Source organism: Bos grunniens, chromosome 17 (assembly GCF_055505025.1).
Source record: "Bos grunniens cultivar Pamir isolate PY7600 chromosome 17, Bosgru_T2T1.0, whole genome shotgun sequence".
Classification (NCBI taxonomy): domain Eukaryota; kingdom Metazoa; phylum Chordata; class Mammalia; order Artiodactyla; family Bovidae; genus Bos; species Bos grunniens.
Genome location: NC_141181.1, coordinates 53459265 through 53484257, shown reverse-complemented (window position 1 = coordinate 53484257; position 24993 = coordinate 53459265). Strand labels below are relative to the sequence as shown.

The window sequence follows — 24993 nt, the reverse complement described above, 5'->3', positions numbered from 1 at the left end:
TCTTTTGAGTTTGTAGGCTGAAATTACAAAAATGGCTAAGGGCTGAGGGAACCTTGAGTGACTTTTCTGTTTAGCTCTTCCTAGTAGACATTTATACGACATGGTATTTCACATAACTAGTATCCGAAGTAAAATTCAGGTAAAATTCGCATGTTACCTGGTGAGTTGCAAAGATGAAACAGGATGTAATCTACATCGTGTAATCTATGTAAAAGGCTTAGCAGGGTGCCCATAATTTAATAATTACTCAATAAATAGCTTAGTAGAAAGATATATGCTTTTCAATACTTTGAGTGTTTAACTGGCTATTTGGGATCTGGTGAAAGAGGCTTATTGCCAAACTCAGACAAATAGAAGAAAGTAGGGGAAACCACTAGACCATTCAGGTATGACCAAAATCAAATCCCTTACGATTATACAATGGAAGTGAGAAATAGATTCAAGGCATTAGATTTGATAGAGTGCCTGAAGAACTGTGGGCGGAGGCTCATGACATTGTACAGGAGGCAGGGATCAAGACCATCCCCAAGAAAAGGAAATGCAAAAAGGCAAAATGGTTGTCTGAGGAGGCCTTACAAATAGCTGTAAAAAGAAGAGAAGTGAAAGGCAAAGGAGAAAAGGAAAGATATACCCATCTGAATGCAGAGTTTCAAAAAATAGCAAGGAGAGGTAAGAAAGCCTTCCTCAGTGATCAGTGCAAAGAAACAGAGGAAAACAATAGAATGGGAAAGACCAGAGATCTCTTCAAGAAAATTAGATATACCAAGGGAACATTTCATACAAAGATGGGACATACAATACATACAATAAAGGACAGAAATGGTATGGATCTAACAAAAGTAGAATATATTAAGAAGAGGTGGCAAGAATACACAGAACTATACAAAAAAGATCTTCATGACCCAGATGATCATGATGGTATGATCACTCACCTAGAGCCAGACATTCTGGAATGAGAAGTCAAGTGGGCCTTAGGAACATTACTACGAACAAAGCTAGTGGAGGTGATGGAATTCCAGTTGAGCTATTTCAAATCTTAAAATATGATGCTGTGAAAGTGCGGCACTCAATATGCCAGCAAATTTGGAAAACTCAGCAATGGCCACAGGACTGGAAAAGGTCAGTTTTCATTCCAATCCCAAAGAAAAGCAATGCCAAAGAATGTTCAAACTACTGCACAATTGCACTCATCTCATATGCTACTAAAGTAATGCTCAAAACTCTCCAAGCCAGGCTTCAACAGTATGTGAACCGGGAACTTCCAGATGTTCAAGCGGAATTTAGAAAAGGCAGAGGAATCAGAGATTAAATTGCTAACATCCATTGGATCATCAAAAAAGCAAGAGAGTTCCAGAAAACATCTGCTTTATTGACTACACCAAATCCTTTGACTGTGTGGATCACAACAAACTGGAAAATTCTCCAAGAGATGGGAATATCCAGACCACCTGACCTGCCTCTTGAGAAACCTGTATGCAGGTCAGGAAGCAACAGTTAGAACTGGACATGGAACAACAGACTGGTTTCAAATTGGGAAAGGAGTACATCAAGGTTGTATATTGTCACCCTGCTTATTTAACTTATATGCAGAGTACATCATGAGAAACGCTGGGCTGGATGAAGCACAAGCTGGAATCAAGATTGCCAGGAGAAATACCAATAACCTCAGATATGCAGATGACACCACCCTTATGGCGGAAACTGAAGAAGAACTAAAGAGCCTCTTGATGAAAGTGAAAAAGGAGAGTGAAAAAGTTGGCTTAAAATTCAACATTCAGAAAACTAAGATCATGGCATCTGGTCCCATCACTTCATGGCAAATAGATGGGAAAACAGTGGAAACAGTGACAGACTTTATTTTGGGGGGCTCTAAAACCCATCACTTCATAGGAAGTAGATTGGGAAACAGTGGAAACAGTGTCAGACTTTATTTTTCTGGGCTCCAAAATCACTATAGATGGTGATTGCAGCCATGAAATTAAAAGACGCTTACTCCTTGGAAGGAAAGTTATGACCAACCTAGATAGCATATTCAAAAGCAGAGACATTACTTTGCCAACAAAGGTCCGTCTAGTCAAGGCTATGGTTTTTCCAGTGGTCATGTATGGATGTGAGAGTTGGACTGTGAAGAAGGCTGAGTGCCGAAGAATTGATGCTTTTGAACTGTGGTGTTGGAGAAGACTCTTGAGAGTCCCTTGGACTGCAAGGAGATCCAACCAGTCCATTCTGAAGATCAGCCCTGGGATTTCTTTGGAAGAAGAAAGACACGACTGAGCGACTGATCTGATCTGATCTGAAAATCACTGCAGATGGTGATTGCAGCCATGAAATTAAAAGACACTTGCTCCTTGGAAGAAAAGTTATGAACAACCTAGACAGCATATTAAAAAGCAGAGACATTACCAACAAAGATCTGTCTAGTCAAAGATATTGCTTTTTCAGTAGTCATATATGGTTGTGAGAGTTAGACTATAAAGAAAGCTGAGCGCTGAAGAATTGATGCTTTTGAACTGTGGTGTTGGAGAAGACTCTTGAGAGTCCCTTGGACTGCAAGGAAATCCAGCCAATCCATCCTAAAGGAAATCAGTCCTGAATATATTCATTGGAAGGACTGATGCTGAAGCTGAAACTCCAATATTTTGGCCACCTGATGTGAAGAATTGACTCATTTGAAAAGACCCTGATGCTGGGAAAGATTGAAGGCTGGAGGAGAAGGGGACAACAGAGGATGAGATGGTTGGATGTCATCAGTGACTCAACGGACGTGAGTTTGAGTAAACTCTGGGAGTTGGTAATGGACAGGGAGGCTTGGTGTGCTGTAGTCCATGGGGTCACAGAGTCGGACAAAAGTGAGCGACTGAACTGAATGAGGCTTGAAGTTTTGGTCTTGCCTGGTTCCCTTCAATCCTCTATACACTGTTATGAAGAAAGGATGCACTAAGCAATTACCTTGGTGGTGCTAATGCTAAAGCATCCACTTGCTAATACAGGAGACTTAAGAGGTTTCAGTCCCTGGGTGGGGAAGATCCCCTGGAGAAGGGAATAGCAGCTATATACCCAGTCCATCCTAAAGGAAATCAGTCCTGAATAGTCACTGGAAGGACTGGAAGGATGCTGAAACTGAAACTCCCAATACTTTGGCCACTTGATGCAAAGAACTGACTCATTTGAAAAGACCTGATGCTGGGAATGATTGAAGGTAGGAGGAAAAGGGGACGACAGAGGATGAGATGGTTGGATGGCATCACCAACTCAATGGACATGAGTTTGAGTAAGCTTCGGGAGTTGGTGATGGACAGGGAAGCCTGGTGTACTGCTGTCCATGGGGTCACAAAGAGTTGGACACGACTGAGCGACTGATCTGCAATATGCTTGCCTAGAGAATCCCATGGACAAAGGCACCTGGTGGGCTACATTCCAGGCGTCACAAAGCGTCAACCACCACTGAGCGACTAACACTTTCACTTTTTTTTTTCACATATGAATAAGCAGAGTGGAATTTGGAGGTAATAATCAGTTCAACATATTTACATACTTCCACTCTCAACTTGACTCTATCAAAAATACTTGACTCTATCAAAAATTTTCAGACTCACAATGCATCATCAGGATCCAACCAGGGATGGAACCTGTGCCACCTGAATTGAAAGCACTGGGCCTCAACCACTGGGCAACCAGTGAAGTCCCAAACATATTTAATTTTAAAATAATTTGTTCAGTGTTAGAAACTTTTCTTTTTAAAATGTTATTTTTTATTGAGATATAATTGACATTTAACATTCATTTTGGGTGTACAACATGATTTGTTATGTGTGTGTAATATATATATAGAGAGAGAGAGAGAGAGAAATGATCTCAATAAGTGTAGATTAATAATTTGAGTCTTTTCATTAGTTCTGTCAATGCTAAGTCAAGGACTACTGTCAGGACACTTTTTTGGTCATGTTCAACTGGTACCTCTGCTTTGGAAATATCTACCTGCGGGGGGATCAGAGCTCATAAAACCAGACTGCTTGGTTCAGTCATCATTTTGGTAAATATCACAGCAGCTTTCACAGAGTTTCTTTCCAAACTTCATTCTTTAGTAGGTAGTTGGTACTGCACAGTGCCACTTACATTTCTGTGAGTAATACAGTGAGACAATGCAATGGATAACCACCTTGGGTATTTATTTTATGCTGAGTGGGTCACAGAATGCTTTGAGATCATTTCTTAAAAGCAGTTTCTCAACAGACTGCAGTAGAAATTGCTATTTGGACCTCTGGTGCTTGCTCATTTAAAGAAAAACCATTAGGACAAATAAACCTGAGAATAATACCAGTCTACTACACTGGCAAAAAAGAATAACCATTTATTAAAGTAGTTACAGAACACTTGTTTGCTTGGATTTTAATACTGCTTTACATTTTGTGTTTGTGAAACAGTTCCTATTATGATATGTTTGTTTATAATCCCAAATTTCAACTGATTACATATTTATTTTTCACTTGTCAAACACATAGTTGATAATCTGGAGGGGAAAATACATCAAAGGCATATGTACAATTATAGAAGTTTTTATTATACATGTCTCCTGGAAGATACATTTATTTATTACTTTTTACATATTCTAAAAGACATTCAAATAAAGATAAATAGATTCAAACTGGTTACTAAACTTGTGGTTGAGGTCCTTCATTTTATTTTTTGTGATAAGAAAATCCAAAACTATTAATGTTGAATTTCTCATAGTACATTCATCTAAAAACACAGTAAAAAAAAAAAAGTTGTAAAGATTGTAGATTGGTTCATTTAGGTGTTTTAGAGTGGCTTATTATCTAATTAACCGACTGCTGGGGATATTTGTTGGAGAAGAAAAACAAAACCTGGAGAAAATTCTCCCACTTATTCCTGATAAAGAAAGAAAATGAAAACAGAGAACACACAGCTGCGAAGCCACGTGATGCTGATCCTGGCCTAGTGCGTCACGTCCTGATGAACATTTTAAGTGTTTCCTTTTTCATTAAGATAAAAATCTGAAAAGAAAGACATACTGTATAGGTTTTTTCCCCAAAATATAGATTTTACAAAAATATATACATATAATATATAGAAGCTGAAATTATGCAAAACGGATAAACAAAACACCACAGTAGAGTACAGTGGGTGCAGCATCGAGATTATAATAAAACGTCCCCACAGCAGTTTGGGGGCTTCCCCCTCCCTTTACCTGTTTCATGATTTTATAATCACACCTAAAAGTATCATCAAGCCTGAAATAAAGGCACTACTGACATTGGGTAGTGCAAAGAACTCAGCTATTTCTTTGACTAAAAATAAACGAGTAGATGAAAATGCAAAGTGGCATACTTTTTTTTCAACTCATTCCAGTGTCAAAGCTTAACCCAAACATCTAAATATACAAATGCAGCCTGGAAATATTTTAGTGCAAATATGAAGAGGAACGGCATAATTTAAAGTTAACTTAAATAAGGTACTGAAAGGCTAGGAGTTGTTCTGTGAGGTCTCCCTCATAGGGACGATTCGTGTAATGGCATCTGGTGCAATGGAATACTTTTTAAAAATCAAGAAGACAAAAATCAGAGGTGAAAACCCCCCCTTATTTATTATTCTAACTTATAAACTTATACGGGGAGACTAAAAGGGTGATTTTGTGGAAGATCAAAATATTTTCTTAGATCTGTTGATGGGGGTCAAAAATAACGTGAGTTCTCCTGAAGTCTGCACGCATAATGCTGGTGGTCAGTTGCCTACACGCTAGTGCATCTGAGAGAGCCCAGTTCTGGGTGGAAGGCTTCATCAGAAGGTCTCGTCGTCATTGCAGTTGGTAGCCCAGTGCCCAAACATCTCACAGATGTCACAGTAGGGGCGTTCCTCGCTCCGACTGCCGTGGTGTGTGGAGTGGGGCGGGTCCTCGGACATCTGGGCCTGGGTGGGACAATCCTCTGTGTCGTGGAGATCGAAGCAGTCACATATGTCACAGAAGAGGCGGGGTTTCTTCTTGGACTGTTTCTCCTGGTCATCACTGCAAATGTTATCAATGTGTATGATCAGAAACTCATCTCCCTCAGAAGAAATTCAAGAGACAGTACCATTTGTAAGGAATAAAACACAAGCAAGGATTCTGCGAAACCTCAAGTACAAGTACTAGGGTACGCATTTAAAATCTTCAGATCAAACCATTTCTACTCTTGCCAGATTTGTGGAAGTCAGTTTATGGCCAAATAATCACAAAGCAATTGTTTCTCCAGTCCGGAGAACCTAACTTTTAAAAAAAATATTGAAGTACAGTTGATTTATAATGTTTCATCAATTTTCTACTGCATAGCAAAGTGACTCAGTTATATGTATATTTTCCCTTCTTTTTTAGTTTTGGATTATATTTGATTTACAGTGTTGTGAAACCTTCTGCTGTACAGCAAAGTGAACCAGCCATACACATACATAAAGCCCCCTTTTTATAGATTCTTTTCCCATATAGTTCACCACAGAGTACTGAGTAGAGTTCCCTGTGCTATAACAGTAGATCATTATTAGTTATCTATTTTATATATAGTAGTGTGTATATGGCAATCCCAGTCTCCCAATTTATCCCTCCTCCCCTTACTCCTTGGTGACCATAAGTCAGGACTGTTTTCTATATCTGTGACTCTATTTCTGTTTTGCAAATAAGTTCATTTGTATCACTTTTTTTTTTTTAGATTCCACATAGAAGCCATATTTGTCCTTTTCTGTCTGGAGAACCTAACTTTAAAAACACACACGTATTTAGATGGAACTAAGGTTCCACTCAGCATCGCTGAACTTGAAATACCTGTCGTAGTTGTTCAGGTCGTCCCCGTTCCCATTCAGGGCTGCTTCTGACATCATCTCCACCTTCATCTTGAGGTCCTGATTCTTCCTCTGAAGGTCCACTATTACTGAATTGAGGAAGTCAATCTAATTTGTTTGGGAGAAAAACGTGTAAAATGCCTGAAATATGTACCCTGGAGCATAAAGAAGTCAGCAATTATACTCAGGCTGTGGATGCAGAGTGTGCTGAAGTCACAGGGGCCAGCAATGGCCGTGACTCAACCCTTTTTAAACATGTTTATACACACACACACACAATTGTACAAAAAGCACAACTAGTTACTTGTTCAGCTAAACTGTAGAACCAATCCAGGACTTTCACGTTCTGTAGATTTGAATAAGCTTATGTAAATTCTCCTCAGACCACAATTTAACATTCACTTATTATGGTGGGATGGTAAGTGGGTCTTCAGAGAAAAAGGAAGGAGCTTTTTTGGAGTTTTTCTGTTTGGGGCCACACCCCATGGCATGTGGGATCTTAGTTCCCTGACCAGGGATTGAACTCATGCCTCCTGCAATGGAAGAGAGGAGTCTTAACCACTGGACTGCCCGGGAAGCCCCAAAAGAAGGATTTTAAAGAGAAGACTTAAGCTGCCTTTCAACTGATGCAGGCACACACCGAGAGGGCAGCGTTCAGGGGACCGGGGCCCAGACTCGGAGCAGTGGGGTAAGGAGGTGACTGACCACCAGGAGGAAACACTTCTGTTCGACGTTTCAAAGCAAGGGCACTTTAATTTAAAAATGGTTTCTCCTCTCTTCTACAAATAATGAAAAGGTCTCATTTCTCTAAATGTCCATCAGGAAAAAAAAATCCTACTTTACAATTTAAAAAAATATTGTGTGTGTGTGTGTGTGTGTGTGTACACTCATACATACATATTGGGTTGGCCAAAAAGTTCATTTGGGGCTTTTCTGTAAGATGAAAAATCTGAACAAACTTTTTGGCCCGTCCAGTATTTATTTTTCAAAGAAATATTTGGCCTTTTTCTCCCACTGGGGCAGTTACAAAACAAAGCTAGAAATCACTAGCTTTGTTATTCTCTGCAGAATATCCCTTCTGACATTGAAGGCAGACCCACTGACTCTTATCTCACTTCTCAAACTGTATTTTATAAGACTATATCCTGTGGGGAGCTACGTATCATATCAGGAAGGGAAAAAAAAGCCATAAAATGGGAAGTACAGTGGGAAGCCACACATATACACACACTCACATACATGCTCACAAATTAGGAAACATAAAACAAACCATTTGCTGATGGGAAGAAAAGTGTTGGCAGTGGCAGATGAAACAAACGGAAGCAGAAAGGAAGAGGGGGGAGAGAAAACATTGTTAATTTTGTGCTCATTAGACATATAAACTAAGCAGAGACAATGCTAGCCAGGGTTAAAGTCAGGCTGTTGGTTGAATTCTTACATGCCTTTCAAAGGAGATGTCATAACAAACAAATCACCAAGTCACTGAGTTCTCTTTTATTTAAAAGTGAAAGATGGCTTTTGTACCTTTGAATTTTGAATGGGATAAATATGTCCAAAATATTAATTAAAACTGAAAATACATGTTTATTACTTCTGGGTATCAGTTCAGATCAGTCGCTCAGTAGTGCCCAACTCTTTGCGACCCATGGACTACAGTACGCCAGGCCTCCCTGTCCATCACCAACTCCCGGAGTTTACTCAAACTCATGTCCATTGAGTCGGTGATGCCATCCATTTCCAAAAATAGAATAGTTTACCTCCATGTAATCCCACTTTTACAACTAAAGCTATTTTGATAATTTTGGCTTTAGGAGACAGTTTTCAAGAACTGTCTTTTTAAGGTAAAGATGAGGAAGGAACCTTTAACAGAGTAATTCTACTTCTAGGAATTAATCCTAAAGAAACATTATTATAGCTGTAATATGATAGATGTGCAAGACCGTACACTATAGCATTGTTTATAATGCACCTAAAAGATCAGAAACGTCCCAAAAGTCATGTCAACCAATAAGGACTGATTAAATTATGGTATATATATCTCTCTCTCCATATAATGGAATACTATACATGTGTAAAAAATAAGAGATCAGTTTCTATGCCATTTGTGTAACAAAAGAGGGGAAAGACTGTGTTAGTCTTGGTTTGTATACACATTTTTTAAAAATCTCCGAAAAAATTTAAAAAGACAGTAATAACCCTGATTATCTGTTTAGGGGGTTGGAAACTAAGCAGGAGAGGGATGGTGTTTGGAGGGAGAGTTTTTTTTTAAACAGTGTATATATTTTTAATACTGTTCAATGTTCAGACCATATGAATACATTATCTAGTCAAAACATTAAATGATTAAAAAAAAAAAAAGAAAACAAGTAAGCAAAGCAAAAGGAAGGCATATTACCTGACTCTCCTGGGCTCTTTCATCCTCTTCTGCCTGAGTATCAGTATTACCTTATGTTAAAAAAAAAAAAAAAAAACAGTGGAGGGGGGATATTTTAAAAAATTGCCATTCCATCTTGTTTCCTTGTTCTTACAACGAAAGGGCCAGTGGGAGAAACTCATTCTGGTGTGGAATCCCCACAGGCGCCTCTGAGCACATCTGGAGTTCCAGTCCCGTATCTGGCCCCCTAAGGCACGGCGGCGCTCCCCTGGGCTGGCCCACTGCTGGTGGGTGGCCTATCATGTTCTCCTCCCGGCAGTGCACTTTCAGAACCCACGGTCGCCCCCGACATGGCAGCGTTATATAAATTTCTGCAGCTCAGGACCGCGGGAAGGTCCGGAAGTGCGGAGAGGCAGCCACTCCCCCTTTGAGTGGGGTCTCCCTGGATGAAAGCGCGGGAGAGCCCAGGCCAGGGGGGGCCCCCCTCGGAGGGCGGCGCAGGTGCCTCCTTCCAAGGGCAGCTCTACCCCGGGAAGAGCTCCTCTCCGGAGGCGGTGGTGGTCACGTTACCTGAGGAGCTGCTGAGCTGCCTCTTGTTTTCTTTGAGTTGAAGCTCCAAGTTCTTTACCTTGAGCTCAAGCTTCACCTTATCAGACTCTAGAGACTGAACAACTGAATGCAAGGACTTGGCGGACGCGTTCTCTCCCCTGAGCGCCGTGACCTGAAATACATGGGCTGGCTTAGGCTCGGGTTCCGGGCACGGACAGGCGCGGGAAGGCTCCCTGAGGAGGGTACCCTACCTCATTTCTCAGTTTTTCCAGCTCGGCATCCTTTTCTGTGAGTAAGGCACTAGTGATACTGATGGATTTCTGCAAGGAAGCTTTTTCTTCATCTGCGTCTTTTATTAACTTGGATTCTCTAAAAGACCAAAGAGTTCAAAAAAAATTCCAGAAATCAACCGAGAGGGTGGTCAGTGTACAAGGATGGGAGAAAAACACTCAATTAACTTTAGCTTAATGTAAGGGGAGAAAGTATCACAGGGAAGTTTTACAGGGGGTTTAAGGCTATTATGCTGGCGAAATTTTACTTGAAGTTTTACTTACTGTGAGGGGAGAAAAAGTTTACCTATGCAGAGATATACCAGAATCTGCATATCATTGTATCCGTTTGAATTTAAAGAAACAAGTTAATAACTTCGGAAGACGAATTAAAAAAACAAGACTGTTGCACCCCGCAAAGAATTATTAAAAACAAAAAAAATCTAACCCCCCTCCCAGATGAATTCTGCTATTTCTTACCAGGCAATAACAACAATTAAAATACACACATGCAAAGCGATTATACAGACATCATGCAGAGCAGTTTTATGCTGGAAGTATCGATTGGTTCTCACTAATTTCAGTAACTTTGAGCAAGTTCCCAGAGTGTGTTTTGGAGATCTTATGGGCCAAAACAGTAGTAGAGATTATGACCACTATTCAAACTGAAGGATCATTACTTTTCATCCATAAAGACTCTGAAGACGACTTTTGCTTGCTCATAGAAATGAAAGGTAAATTACAAAAAAAGGCTAGGACACAAACGTGAAGATGGATTTCCAGCTGCAGAATGGAAGCTGGGGGGACACCTGGAGGGAGCAGGTCAGTGCTCGGGGAGTCTGTTCTCAGGCCGACCCAGCATCTGGTTGTCAGCACAGGGAGGGGCACCAGGCTTTCCAGGAGAGGAAGATGTTTCTTGGAGTCAGGGGAGTGAGAAAAGAAAGGGAGAGATGAAAGGAAGACAGGGAAGGAGGGACACAACAGAGACGACCCCAAAGGGCAGGAAGCTACTGTGTGATTATAAACATGTGTGCTTTTATTTACATTTTTGTGGTGAAAATTCAAAAGTGCCAGCGTCACGAAAGCCAAGGGAAGACTGAGAGGGTGTCACAGGTTGGAGGAGACTAAGGAGATGTGACAAGTAAAGGTGATGGGGTGTCCTAGACGGGCCCTGGGAGAGGAAAAAGGACATGGTGTGGAAAAACTGGGGGAGTCTTAACAACGTCTAGAGTTTGGCTAAGAGGTCTGGACCAGTGTTACTCTCTCGGTTTGGATCAAAGGACCAGGGGTGCTAAGATGGGCATGTGAGGGGAAGACTAGAGAAGGGAACGCAGGACTCTCTGTACTGTATTTGCGGCTCCTGGAAACCTCAAATTTTGAAATGTTTTTTTTTTTTTTTTTTTAATTACATGCAGTGTGAAACAGAGGAAAAAAGACCCCGTATCACAAAAATATTGGGGGAAAAACATTACTGGGGGAAAATTTCCTAGCTAGCCCTCGGGTCTTACAACCTAAGGCACTGCCTTCACGTGGATAATCATCATTGAGAGTTCACGGTGCAAAGAGAAAAATCGCTCCCGGTTCTGTTGGGAGGAGCTGGGTGAACATGGAGCGCGTAGTGGTTTGGTCTGTCTTAGAACTGACAGGAGGGATCAGAAACTGAGGCCCAGGTTAGAAATGGCAGAATGTATGTCTGGTTAGTGAGACCCAAGATATCCGGCACACGAATTACAGAATTCTCATGGTTTATGGTAAATTGAAGTTCTATACAAAGATGGAAAATATAAGTGTTGTATTTATCTCAGTGTGTGGCTTACACTTATACCCCAGAATAAGTAGTAAGAAAAGAATCTGAGACTTACAGAAAATGTCTTGAATTCAACACCCAAGTGTTATACGAACACTTGGTGATGTTAAATTACTAACTGCATGACACCTCACTAGGAAAGAGGATCGTGCTTACGTGAAACAAAAAACAAAAGAACCCCAAAGATTTAAATGAAAGAAATGTATAGGCATCTTTTTCTATCTGGAAAGTAAGTATCTATTTTTATCTGAAGATTCAATAAATCTTCTGCTCCTTATGTTTCTATTAAAGGATATTTGGTAGTTCATTCTATTGTAAAATCTATTTCAATTTCTTGCTATATACAGCACATTAGGTAAAGTTAATAAGGCCATTAAAAGTAAGAGCTTGTATTTCCATGATTTGGCCATTTTTACTTTCTGCTTCTTTGTAAAATAATAAAGGAATTATTTCAAAGCAAACAATTTCAAGAGATTCACTTGTAAATTCAACTCAAATTTGAACAATGTGATTTTAAATATTTTTACTGAGAAATACCAGGGTTGGGGTATTAGCAGATTTAGATTCTTCTAAATCTTTGTGTTAGGGAGGATGAGGACGCCATCAGCTGGCAGAAGAAAAAGGCACAGGTGTCTTTGCTTATCTCCACATACAAATGGCCTCTAAGTGAGGCTGCCTTCTAAGAAGACAGCAAACCGTTATTTCTTGGACAAAACTCATCAAAAGGTGGGTGGTTAAGAAAGGGATCTGACTTGTGATTTGTATACCAAATTCTGAAGGGACAAATAGACCTTGGCAGCTCCTCTTGGTGACAGGTCTTCACTGTCAGCATCTCAGGCAATTCCTGAGCCCAAACCAAGATGATGCAAACCAAGATGGTCTAAACTAGTTCTGCCAATATTACTGACACCTGAGTCACACATCACATTGACAAGAGGGCCTGTGTTACTTTAAGGCCACTCTGGCTCAAGTGACTTGGCCTTACTAAAAATATCAAGGAGGGAAGATAAACAACATGAAAGAAGGGCTTCAGGGGCCAGAAATCTTTCCCCCAAGAGAACGTATAACCCAGATTCTTTCCTTACCACTTACATAAGAAATAAATTCCGGTAATGAAGGAAATACCTTAAAGTGTTACGGGGCAAGCTTTAAAAACGCAAGATAACAAGAACCAAATATTAGGAACATGAAGAGAACTGCAAATACAGCAAGGAGAACTAAATTTGCACTGAAGTTCTGTGCTGTATGTAGAGAGATAAAAAAGATATGTGCGTGTGTGTGTATGTGTGTGTGTGTACTGCTGAGGATATTTTTCAAAACAAAAGCAAGACACAGAGGGACAAAGGCAGCCAAAAAATATATATGACAACTTGGTTTACTAAAAAATATATGAAATTTATTTATTATAACGTGGATAGACTTTCTTTAGTCTTACCATTAAAGACACACAGATAGAGCAAAGGAAGCAAGTGTAGGAAAGGGAAAAGAGAGGGGGTGAGATGAGCATTGGTAAGTAGCGCAAGCTCGAGACAGTCAGACACTTAGCAACCCACAGTGAGCTGAGCGAGCTGGAGGGGCAGTGACCTCTTCAGAACTGGCAGGCGGGCCGCCCGCCAGTCTTCCTTCCTGACGGAAATCTTGCGGGGGTCGCCCGCAGAATTAATCCCGACTCTATAGTCCGCATCTAAGATTTTGGCTCTGGGCTCCCTTCTCTGACATCAAAAAGCCTCCAGAAGGGAGGGAAGCCAAACTGGTTCCCGAATCTGCCACAGGCTTTCTGGCCAGAGGAACGTGTTTCTCTCCTTCTGTTAGGTAAAGCAAGTTGAGGTTAGCTCTGCTTCATCTACTGGAGGCCTTGGAAACTGCTTTGAAAGAGGTCTGCCTAACTCGGAGTCTGGTTTTCCAAAGAAACGATTACATTTTCAGGCTAAGAGAAAAAATTTCACTGCATGTTGCCTGCGATTCAACATTAGATAGCAAAAAGCCCATAGTTTTTTGGGTTAATAAGTCTTAACTTATTAAGTATGTCTTAATAAGTACTTTGTTTCACCCCATGTCAGGAGTAAGTACTGCACTTCAAAATAATGAACAATATAGTCTGAATGAAGCAATTATATTCTTTCTTGGCTATGTATGTTGACTAAGATCTCAGTTCTTGCTTGAACAACCACATTTCAAATATCTTTTGTGATTTTTAAGTACTTTCCAGATTTTTTTTCCAGGTTTTTTTTTTTTTTTTTGATGTGGACCATATTTAAAGTCTTTATTGAGCTTTCTACAATATTGCTTTTTTTTTTTTTTTGAATGTTTTGGTTTTTTGACCACAAGGCATATGAGTGGGATCTTAGCTCTCCAACAAGGGACAGAAGGCCCACCCTCTACACTGGAAGACGAAGATCTAACCACAGGACTGCCAGAGAAGTCACTCCAGACTTTTAAATTAAGGAAGTATCCAAATTTTTTTTAGTACTCTATGCTACATGTACTTAACTGTTACACACTTAGATCTACATACAAATCCTTTACAAAACTGACTTTCAGAATGCATTCATGGTCCCCCCAAATTAGCTAAAATATATTTGCATCCCGACTTCTCAAATAGACCTAATTTTCCATAAGGGTTAATTAACAATTTGAACCCCTCCTCCACCAAAGCTCTAAATATAAGAAACCATGTTTAAAATTTTTTCACTCCCAGAAAAAATTATCTTTATCTGCATTTTTCAATTAAAAGAATAATTTTCAAGAGAGATTCTCTTAAACATACCCAGGACCTAACACGGGAGCAGAATGAAATAAGGAGAGAGGGACAGACAAGTATCCAAATTTGTTCTATCTTCTAAAGCCGGGAAAAAAAAGTCCCATGTCTAATCACACTTGGAGAGGCATGTGATTTAGTCAAAGTCACAAGGAAAAGAGTAACAAAGCCTCTCATCTTTCTTTTTAAAAAATATTAAAAAGTAAAAATAAACAAACATTAAATGTACAGTGAGAAAAGACCCCGTGTAAAAAGATTTGAAGTCCTGGGTCTTGTGCCTGCATCTGAGTTCTTAGCCAAGTTGCCCAAGTTTGGGGGTTTGGATTTCATCATTTTTAAGTGCAAGCCCCAATATACATTTCAATGGTTTGTTTAGAGGTATGAGAAATCTGTGAATTACAAGTGCTACATAAATGCAAAGGGATTAATTCCATCAGTACTCTCATCTGCTGATTTTTATACATTCCCTTACCAGAATGCCTCAGGAGTAAGTGCTATTACGTTTTCACATACCCTTGATAACTGCATATACAGGGTTCTTTTTAAAGAAACAAAGCCTTTTTCATATAAAATTAAATATCCCAAGGCCCCCATGGGCAGAGCCGTGCTTGTACCCAGGCCCCAGGGGGAGTCATAGCAGGCCAGTCACCACAGCTCACGAGGGGCACTTGGTGGACACCTGGCTGGACCAGGGGTGTGGCGGTCGTGGAACACACATGCCATCTGATGTGAAACTTTCAAGAAGGAAGAGTTTAAGGGTGTCTTAAAAAAAAAAAAGGAGGAAGGCACCCCTGGACTGAGGCCAAATTTCCTTTAGAATGTAGCTTATGGAACCCGAATATCTTTGTGGGCTAAATAAGGCCCTAGGTCCTGCAGCAACTGCCATGCTGGCAGGAGGAAGACTGTCAGTGTAAACACCTGTGTCAGCGGTCAGTAAGGGAAGCTTCCTCTGCCCTGACAATCGAGAATAAGGTGCTCTGCAAGACTGTGAAGGAATTTTTCTTCCCTATTTTATTTTCTTATGTTTTTTAAATTGAGGTATACAGGAATTCTTTTCAAAAAACTTATTTCTCTATTTTTGGCCGTGCTGCACAAGCACCACGTGGAATTCGAACTCGTGCCCCCTGCAGCGGAAGCGAGGAGTTGTAATCACTGGACTGTCAGGGAAGCCCCAGGAATTCTTGATTGTACTATTTCTAAAGGTTTATTTTTCTTTTCACATTTAATAAGACAGAAAAGCACATCACTTTTGTGATGTACTCTACAGCAAACCGCTGTACAGGCTGTGGGTCTTAGCAACAATGCACGCTAAACCTGCTTGGCATGCAGAGTAAAGCAGAGAGTTTCTCTAAACACAAACTGCACATTGTAAAAGAGCAGACAGAGACCATCAGAAAGCATAAGCATCAGGCTGATTATTCCTGGGGGACCATTTATCCTTACTCAAAAGTCCTGGCAACTTCCATTTGAATAGCATTTGATTATCATCAAAGAATAACAAATAACAAAGCTCTTTTTCAGAAAATAAATAGAAATGTTTAAAATGGTGCTTCCCATTATTGTGAAAAAATTAAACTTTTTATGTAACTGAAATCAGTACTTATATGCAGATCAATTACTCTAGGTAAAACGGCAGTATTTTTAGTTACTGAAACTAGGAGGTACAGCAGTATGTAATATGAGACAATCTGACTTTAGGATACTTCTGAATAAATGCAACTGAACATGACTTAAAATCAAAAATCTTCTGTTAGTAATTCATACTGAAACTTTCCAAATTTGTCAATTATAAGTACCAAACTAACACGATGCAATTTTCTGAGTATAAGAAGGTCGTATGTTTTCTACAAGTCACTTCACACAGCATGTTCCAACATTTTCCTTATTAAACATGCACGCGCACACACACACAAAATAATATACACAAAAAGAAAAGCCTACCTCTTTTTCATTTCTAACAACTGATTATTGAGCACCGATCTCTCTTCTTCCAGCTGGAAAAAAACACACACAGAAAAAAAAGTTCAGTTCATAACAAGCCCTCAGAGAGGCTGATTTCTCATCCTGCAGGTCACATTCCCACGCTCCAGTGAAGCTAAAGCAACTGGCTTTCCTGAGAGGCAGTGAGAAAAGACCAAGTGTACATCACCATATGGACTGAACCCGTCCCCCTTGCATTCGAAGGGTGGAGTCTCAACCACTGGGCCACCAGGGAAGTCCCACAGTTACTAATTTACAAATCACGTATGACCTCTTCCTCAGGCACCTGAGAGCTGAAGTATTAAACAACACCATGTACATGCCATATCTTAAACATTCAATAAATGTTTCCTTCACTTGTTAGATGCATGAGGGGAAGCTTCACTATTAGCATTCTGGTTCCTTTCCTGAAATAACAGAAGGCAAATGTCACCAACTTGGGTAGGGCTAAGAATCGGTAATTTATTCTACAAGGGCGTCATCTTAGGCCTCTTATATTCCACTCATTTCTTTCTCACCTATAAAATAAAGTTACAAAAGAATTTCCAGTGGCCCATTAGTTCTAACGTTTTGTTCTTCTATGAAGGATGAAAAAACAAAAGATTCAGCTAGTCAATCTTGTGAGGGAAGACACACCTCTACTCCCAAACTATACCACAGAGTTTAGCCAAATACAGTCACACTGTTAATAACACAAAAAGGTGAACAAACTCTTACAGTTAAAAAAATCATTTCTTTTTTGGCTGTACTGGGTCTTGTGGCCATGGGCTTACTTGCCCCACAGCATGTGGAATCTTCCCAGATCAGGGATTAAACCCAGGTCCCCTGCATTGCAGGGCAGATTCTTTACCACTGGGTCACCAGGGAAGTCCTTTTTTTTTGTTTGTTTTTTAATCAAAGGATAACAGCAAAGACTCTGTAATGGTTTTCATTTATTTAAGAATTTATGGATTCTAGAATTTAAGATTCTAGGTTCCTAGAATTTAAGCTGCTACTCACAGTAAGTAGTTGTGGTCTTATTTCTGATTACGTGTCAGTTATGTATGTGCTTTGCTATAAAGGTCTTTATACTTTAAAAATTCTTCAATAGAAACATATATGTTTTGAACATGAGTCTATCAAGAAATCTACAGAGGTTAACATACAGGTTTTTTTCCCACTATAGACGTTCCTTTCCTAGTCCATTAAGATAAATCCTTCTGCTGCATGAGTAATTCACTTCACGGAAATATTTAGAAATTTTTAAAGAGTAAAAGGAAGGAAAAAGAGTGGGAGGCAAACTTTAAAAAATGAAATGAGAGAGGGAGAAGAACATCTGGAGAGTGGGATATGGAGATAAGAGGGGCTCTCATTCTCTCTGCATCCTTGTATGTGGTTTGTATTTATTTTTAAAACAAGGAAGACTGTTTTATAGTTATAAAAACTGAAACACAAGAAAAAAATTAACAAATTAACAAAGCTGCACCAATCAGCTTGCAGGATTTTAGTTCCCCAGCCAGGGACTGAACAAAAAAAATTAACAAAAAATTAACAAATACATAAGTGACATGGCAGGTAATTCACAGCAGAGAAAATACAAGCAATCAATAAACACTTGGAAAATCATTCAACACTGCAAAGAACAGCATGCAGAGATTCTCCCTGTTTCTTGGAGGATGAAGTTCTTGTGCCTGAATTTCCATGAAACAGAAATTTAGGGTACTTATTGTACTGCCTGTTATTTATTTTTTGGCTGCGCTGGGTCATCGTTGCCATGTGGGCTTTCTCTAGTTGTGGCAGGTTGGCTGGCATTACTAAACTCAATGGCCATGAATTTGAGCAAACTCCAGGAGATAGTGAAGGCAGTGCTGGAGAAGACTCTTGAGAGTCCCTTGGACAGCAAGGAGATTAAACCAGTCAATCCTAAAGAAAATCACAATGGTTCTTATCGCAGTTCTTTGTCGTGGTATGTGGGTTTCTCACTGCAGTGGCTTCTCTAGGTTCAGAGGACGGGCTCTAGGGCTCGTGGGCTCAGTAGTTGTGGTGTACAGGCTTAGTTGCTCCTCGGCATGTGAGATCATCCCAGACCAGGGATCAAACCCCTGTTCCCTGTATTGGAGGGGGGGATTCTTAACCACTGGACCACGAGGGAAGTTCTGTACCAATTCTTCATCAGAAATGGTGGGTATTTTTTATTTTTTTCCTTCTTCTGGTCCAGGATCGAATCCAGGATAACAAGTTTCATTTAGTAATCATATTCCTTTAGTCCAGCTGGTTCCTCATTCTTTCCTTGTCTTTTGTGACCCTGACTTTTGTTTTTTGGCTGCACCAATCAGCTTGCAGGATTTTAGTTCCCCAACCAGGGACTGAACCGGGTTGATAACACAAATGAACTTCTTTGCCAACCCAAAAGAGAGGCAAAACTATAGCACCATAGAAGAGAGAAATGGTGTTTAGGAATTGGGAAGTGACTGACTATAAAAAGAATATGAAAGAACTTCTTGGGGAGAAGAAAATCTTGATTGTAAGGGTATATTATATGACTGTATATATATGTCAAACTCACTGAACCATGTATCTATGAAAGGTGAATTTGTATATTTTATCTTAATAAATATAACTTTGGGTGGGGGGAGGCAAACCTAGACAGTACATTAAAAATCAGAGACATTACTTTGCCGACAAAGGTCCATATAGTCAAAGCTATGGTTTTTCCAGCAGTCATGTATGGATGTGAGAGTTGGACCATAAAGAAGGCTGAGCCTGAAGAATTGATGCTTTCGAACTGTGGTGCTGGAGAAGACTCTTGAGAGTCCCTTGGACTGCAAGATCAAATCAGTCAATCCTAAAGGAAATCAACCCTGAATATTCATCAGTGGGAATGATGCTGAAGCTCCAATACTTTGGCCACCTGATGCAAAGAGCCGACTCACTGGAAAAGACCCTGATGCTGGGAAAGACTGAGGGCAGGAGGAGAAGGGGGCAACAGAGGATGAGATGATTGGATGGCATCACTGACTCAATGGCCATGAATTTGAGCAAACTCCAGGAGATAGAGGACAGGGAAGCCCGGTGTGCCATGGGGTCACAAAGAGGAGACGACTTAGCGACTGAACAAGAACAGGCAAATTTGAGTAATATATACAATATAGGTTTTGTGAAAAACAAAAACTATTATTATATAGAGAGAGACTGTTACACAAATGAAGAGCACTATGGAAAGAAACACTCAACCATTTATAATGTTGCCTCAATGAAACAACAATAGGAGGAATGGTAACTTTGAAATGGTATGTATTTGTATTGTTTCATGTTACAAACAGTTCAGTTCAGTAGCTCAGTGGTGTCTGACTCTTTGCGACCCCATGGACTGTAGCACGCCAGGCCTCCCTGTCCATCACCAACTCCTGGAGCTTGCTCAAACTCATGTCCAATTATTTCTAATTGTAAAATAACATTACAATTTAAAAGAAATGAATAATTTTATTTTTTAGAGGTATTAAGTTGTTCACAGATAAAATGATAGTATGTCTAGGATTTACTTCAAATTAATCCATGAAAGAGTAGAAGGTCAATGAGAGTAAAATTGAAACAAGAGTGACCAACAGGGACTTTCCTGGTGGTTCATTGGTTAAGACTTCACCTTCCAATGTAGGGGGCATCGGTTCTATCCCTGGTCAGGGAATTAAGATCCCACATGCCTCAAGACCAAAAAACCAAAACATAAAACAGACGCCAATATTGTAACGAAGATTCAATAAAGATTTTTTAAATTTCTTTAAATTTAAAAATCATAAAAAAAACTTTACCAAAAAAAGAATGACCAAGAGCTGATTGCCTTTGGAGTTGGATATCTGGGAGTATCACTGAACTTGTTTGTAATAAAAGGTTAAATAAAAGGAAGGGTTATTTTACAGAAAACTATTAAGAATACAATGTTGCAGGGAAAATAGTATACAAATGATCACGATTGAAGGGAACACTGGATCAGAAAACCTCAAAGAGTTCATCTGTCCACAAAACTGTTCTATAATGTGATAAACATGGTGAGTAATTTGTTTTAAATGTTGTCATTTAAGAAAATACTAGCTTGTGTGACGTGAAGGATGTGCTGAAGTTCAGAATCAAGACACACACTTCTGCTTCTGCAGGTCCAGTCGAACTACTTTGTAATTTGCCTTATATGTAATTATTCTTTTCTTTTGAATTTCATTTCAAAATGTGTATTTTCTGATTAGTATCACAAGCTCTAAAACAAAGGATCAATATCTGAAATTCTCCCAAATAATAAATTTTCAGGATTCAAAAAACAAACAAACAAACAAAAAACCCAAAAAGCTACTTGAATAAAAATTTTCCTGGAGGGACTTCCCTGGTAGTCCAGTAGCTAAAACTCTGGGATCCCAATACAGGGGCCAGGGTTCAATCCATGGTCAGGGAACTAGATCTCACATGCCGCAACTAAGAGTTTGCATTCCTTAACTAAAGATTCTTCGTGCTGCAACTAAGACCCAGTGTAGCCAAATAAATAAACAAATGTTTTTTAAAAACCTTTAGATCAGATCAGATCAGATCAGTCGCTCAGTCGTGTCCAACTGACTCTATGCGACCCCATGAATCGCAGCACGCCAGGGCTCCCTGTCCATCACCAATTCCTGGAGTTCACTCAGACTCACGTCCATCGAGTCAGTGATGCCATCCAGCCATCTCATCCTCTGTCGTCCCCTTCTCCTCTTGCCCCCAATCCCTCCCAGCATCAGAGTCTTTTCCAATGAGTCAACTCTTCGCATGAGGTGGCCAAAGTACTGGAGTTTCAGCTTTAGCATCATTCCTTCCAAAGAACACCCAGGGCTGATCTCCTTTAGAATGGACTGGTTGGATCTCCTTGCAGTCCAAGGGACTCTCAAGAGTCTTCTCCAACACCACAGTTCAAAGGCATCAATTCTTCGGCGCTCAGCCTTCTTCACAGTCCAACTCTCACATCCATACATGACCACAGGGAAAACCACAGCCTCAAGGAGGAGAAGCAATGTTCTGTTTTGTTACTGGCAGGCATACAGTAGGCATTCAATAACTTCCCAGGTGGCGCAGTTGCTAAAGAATCCATCTCCCAGTCCAGGAAAGGTGGGTTAGATCCCTGGATTGGGAAGATTCCCCAGAGAAGCAAAGGGCAACCTACACCAGTACTCCTGCCTGAAGAAGTCCATGGACAGAGGAGCCTGGCGGGCTGCAGTCCATGGGGTCACAAAAGTCAGACACGACTGAGCACACACGCATGGGCACATGGTAGGCACTCGATAACTATGTGGCACGTGAACAACTGTGTCAGATAGTCAGTGAGCTGGTGCTGTGCTCGGGTGTGAGTGGCAGTGGCACTGAGGAGCCTGGGTCCCCTCAGAGGAACTCTGCTCAGCTAGTCCAAGGGAGCCAGCGCTCAGTAGCTGCGATTATCACTGAATTCCTCAGGGAAGTGGTTCATGCGTGGGCGACTTCAGCCTCTTCTCTAAGCTAGTGTTCTGAGGTCTAAAATAGCGGCTCTACCTTGACAGCGCAAGTCAGGGCCCCAGCCCCAGCGTCTGAAGAGTTCTAGTCTGGCCTCCCACACAGACAGACTCCTGCTCTCAGAAGTGGAGAAGGTTAAGGTGGTGGGGGAGCGCGGAAAGGAAGAGGAGGATCTGGCAATTTCTGGGAACAGCCCTTTCAGAGAAGAAACAATTAATATTAGCTGTCTTGCCACACACACACACACACACATTTCTCTTTGTATACAGAACAAGAAGGACAGAAAGGAGAGAAAAAAGCAAATTTAATTTTATATGAATTTAACAGAAGAAATAAAAAAGCAAGTAAATATAAAAAATGATTGAGGGCAGAAAAATGTCCTTTTTTAAAATAAAAAAAAGTTGTGGCTGCGACACATGGCACGTGGGGATCCTAGTTCCCAGACCAGGGATTGAACCCCACCCTCTGCACTGGGAGCTTGGAGTCTTTTAACCACTGGACCACCGTGGAAGTCCTAGAAAAATGTTCTTTACCACAAAGACATATTCGTTTCTAAGAACTCTTACTAGGTTTATACTATACATTTATTTTGTAAAATTTTAAAGTAGAATATATATTTTTTTAAAAAACCTAAGATGTTAATATCATTTTCTTACATTTAAGCAAATTTTAATTGAAAATAATATCAAACATCATCCTGATGTAAAAGATGAGGAAGTCTGCATACTTCCACTTGCTTTCAAGTGTATCACCTCAAATTTTGTTAGTCATATTCTCTGTATGTTTTTCTTATTTCTCCTTTGTCTTTGATCTTTTTTTCTTTTTGTCTTGCGAATATTTTGACGTTACCTCCACTAAATGATCAAAACTGACATCGCCAATAATGGGATAAAGCAATAATGGGTATCACTTATGCTATTTTTCTGCTAAAAATGAGTGATCCAAATATCATCATGAGGAAACACTTGAGAAAACCAAAATGAAAAATTTTATATGTACAGGCCTGTTTTTATTTAGTCATAAAAGACAAAGGCAGAGAATCATTGCAGATAAAGATGACTGAAGAGACCTGAGTCAACTGGATCCTGAATCAGGTAAAGAAAAAACCCACAAAAACTATAAAGGACACCACCACCAACTGCCGAAGCAGGAGTAGGGCCTGTACCTTAGATAACAGTGTTCCATTTCCTGAATTTGACAATCGCACTGTGGTTAGGTATTCTGTGTTTTATTTTCACAACTTTCCACAAAGCATAAAATGATTTCCAAATAAAAAGTTGGAATCACAACTCTATTCCCTCATCTGTAGTTCCCTAAACTGTCAGCTTAGCTGTCTATTTACCTGGATTTAGTACTCACCTCTAGTCCCTTTGCCCAGCTTCCCTCGATCTAGTAAGTCTTTGGTTTGTTTTTTTTTTCCCCTTTAATGTTTTGGCTGCATGACATGTGGGATCTTAGGTCCCCAACCAGGGATTGAACCCACATCCCCTGCATTGGAAAGTAGGTTAACCAGTGGACCACCTGGGAAGTCCCAAGTCCTGTATTTTAAATCATGTCTTGCTTGGCTAAATTTTATCAGCAAGTAGCTACTTTGCAGGACTCACAGATGCTGCAGCTTCCAAGTTCTTTCATGTTCAGAAAAAGCTGTCTTCCTACCTGAATAATAACTGCCTGGATACAAGGCTCGTGATCATATTTTCTGTCCATTAGAACTTGGGAAACAATGTAGTACGTTGTTTTTCCTTTTTTCTGGCATTGAATGCAGCTGCAGTCGGCTGTTTTTTCTTTTTTAGGGAATCTGCTTTTTCTGCCTGGGGACCTGAAGAATTCTCTGTATATTTTCAGAAACACCTGTTAGGTCCCTGTCTATTTCTACATATTTAGCAGTTCTGATACTGTATGGCTTTGGTCCTCAGTTTGTTTCCTTAACTCTTCCTTATCTCCACTCAGCTTGTATTATTTCATCTTTGTCTCTTTAAACAGTTGTTTTATTTACATCACTAAAGTTTTTTTTAATATGTATTTATTTGGCTGCACCAGGTCTTAGTTGAAGCATGCAGGGTCTTTAGTGGTGGCATGCGAACACTTAGTTGTTGCATGTGGGAATCTAGTTCCCTGACCAGGGATCAAACCCTGGCCCCCTGCATGGGGAGTGCCCAGTCTTAGCCACTGGACCATCAGGGAAGTCCCTACATCATTTAAATTTTTATATAACACACAGCCATATTTTACTCTGGGTAATGCTTTCTCATGGCCTGAATTCCCCATCACTCTTTGGATTCCTAGGTTCCTTTCTTTACTTTTTTCCTCTTTTGGTACAGCATGTTTTCAGTTGCTCATCCTACCATGGGCAGCTCTGCTTAGACCTTCTATTTGCTCACATGTAATGTCAATGAATTGTCCTTTATGTCCTTCCTACTTTATCTGAGCCCTTTCATCTTCATGTTCAAGCTACAACTGAAAATTGGGTGCTGTGGGCTATACTTTCTGTAGTCAGAGGGCCCGGGGCAAGGATGGAGAGACTGCAATTCAAGTGATGAATAGAGTCTACTATAGGTCTCTCTCTGAGCTTTCTCCTCTAGATCCTGCATCTCACCCAGTGTGTCGGGATAGAGGTAACTCTATTACCTGGCAGGTATTACAAGTTGGAAGGACTGATGCTGAAGCTGAAGCTTCAATACTTTGGCCACCTGATGTGAAGAGCTGACTCATTGGAAAAGACCCTGATGCTGGGAAAGACTGAGGGCAGGAGGAAAAGGGGGCAATAGAGGATGAGATGGTTGGGTGGCATCACTGACTCAATGGACATGAGTTTGAGCAAGCTCTGGGAGAGGACAGGGAAGCCTGGTGGGCTATAGTCCAAGGGGTTGCAAACAGTCAGGCACAACTGAGCAACTGAGCAGCATCATAAGTTGGCTCTTTCAACATCTACTCTCATTTCCTC

The 24993-nt window shown here is 40.3% G+C and overlaps 1 protein-coding gene across 45 annotated transcripts in view; it reads right to left on the bottom strand.

Annotated features, from left to right (window-relative positions):
• Window positions 1–4326: 4326 nt before the first annotated feature.
• The window catches only part of CLIP1 (CAP-Gly domain containing linker protein 1), a 145425-nt gene continuing 124758 nt past the window's right edge, over window positions 4327–24993 (bottom strand). For all 45 annotated transcript variants that reach the window (XM_086347482.1, XM_086347486.1, XM_086347497.1 and 42 more), the window contains 6 exons: window positions 16530–16582; window positions 10006–10123; window positions 9776–9926; window positions 9227–9276; window positions 6815–6939; window positions 4327–6025 (listed from right to left, as the gene is read on the bottom strand). In XM_086347482.1, coding sequence (XP_086203608.1) covers window positions 5800–6025; window positions 6815–6939; window positions 9227–9276; window positions 9776–9926; window positions 10006–10123; window positions 16530–16582 — 723 coding nt within the window. In that variant the 3' untranslated portion in view covers window positions 4327–5799. The remainder of the gene's footprint in view (window positions 6026–6814; window positions 6940–9226; window positions 9277–9775; window positions 9927–10005; window positions 10124–16529; window positions 16583–24993) is intronic.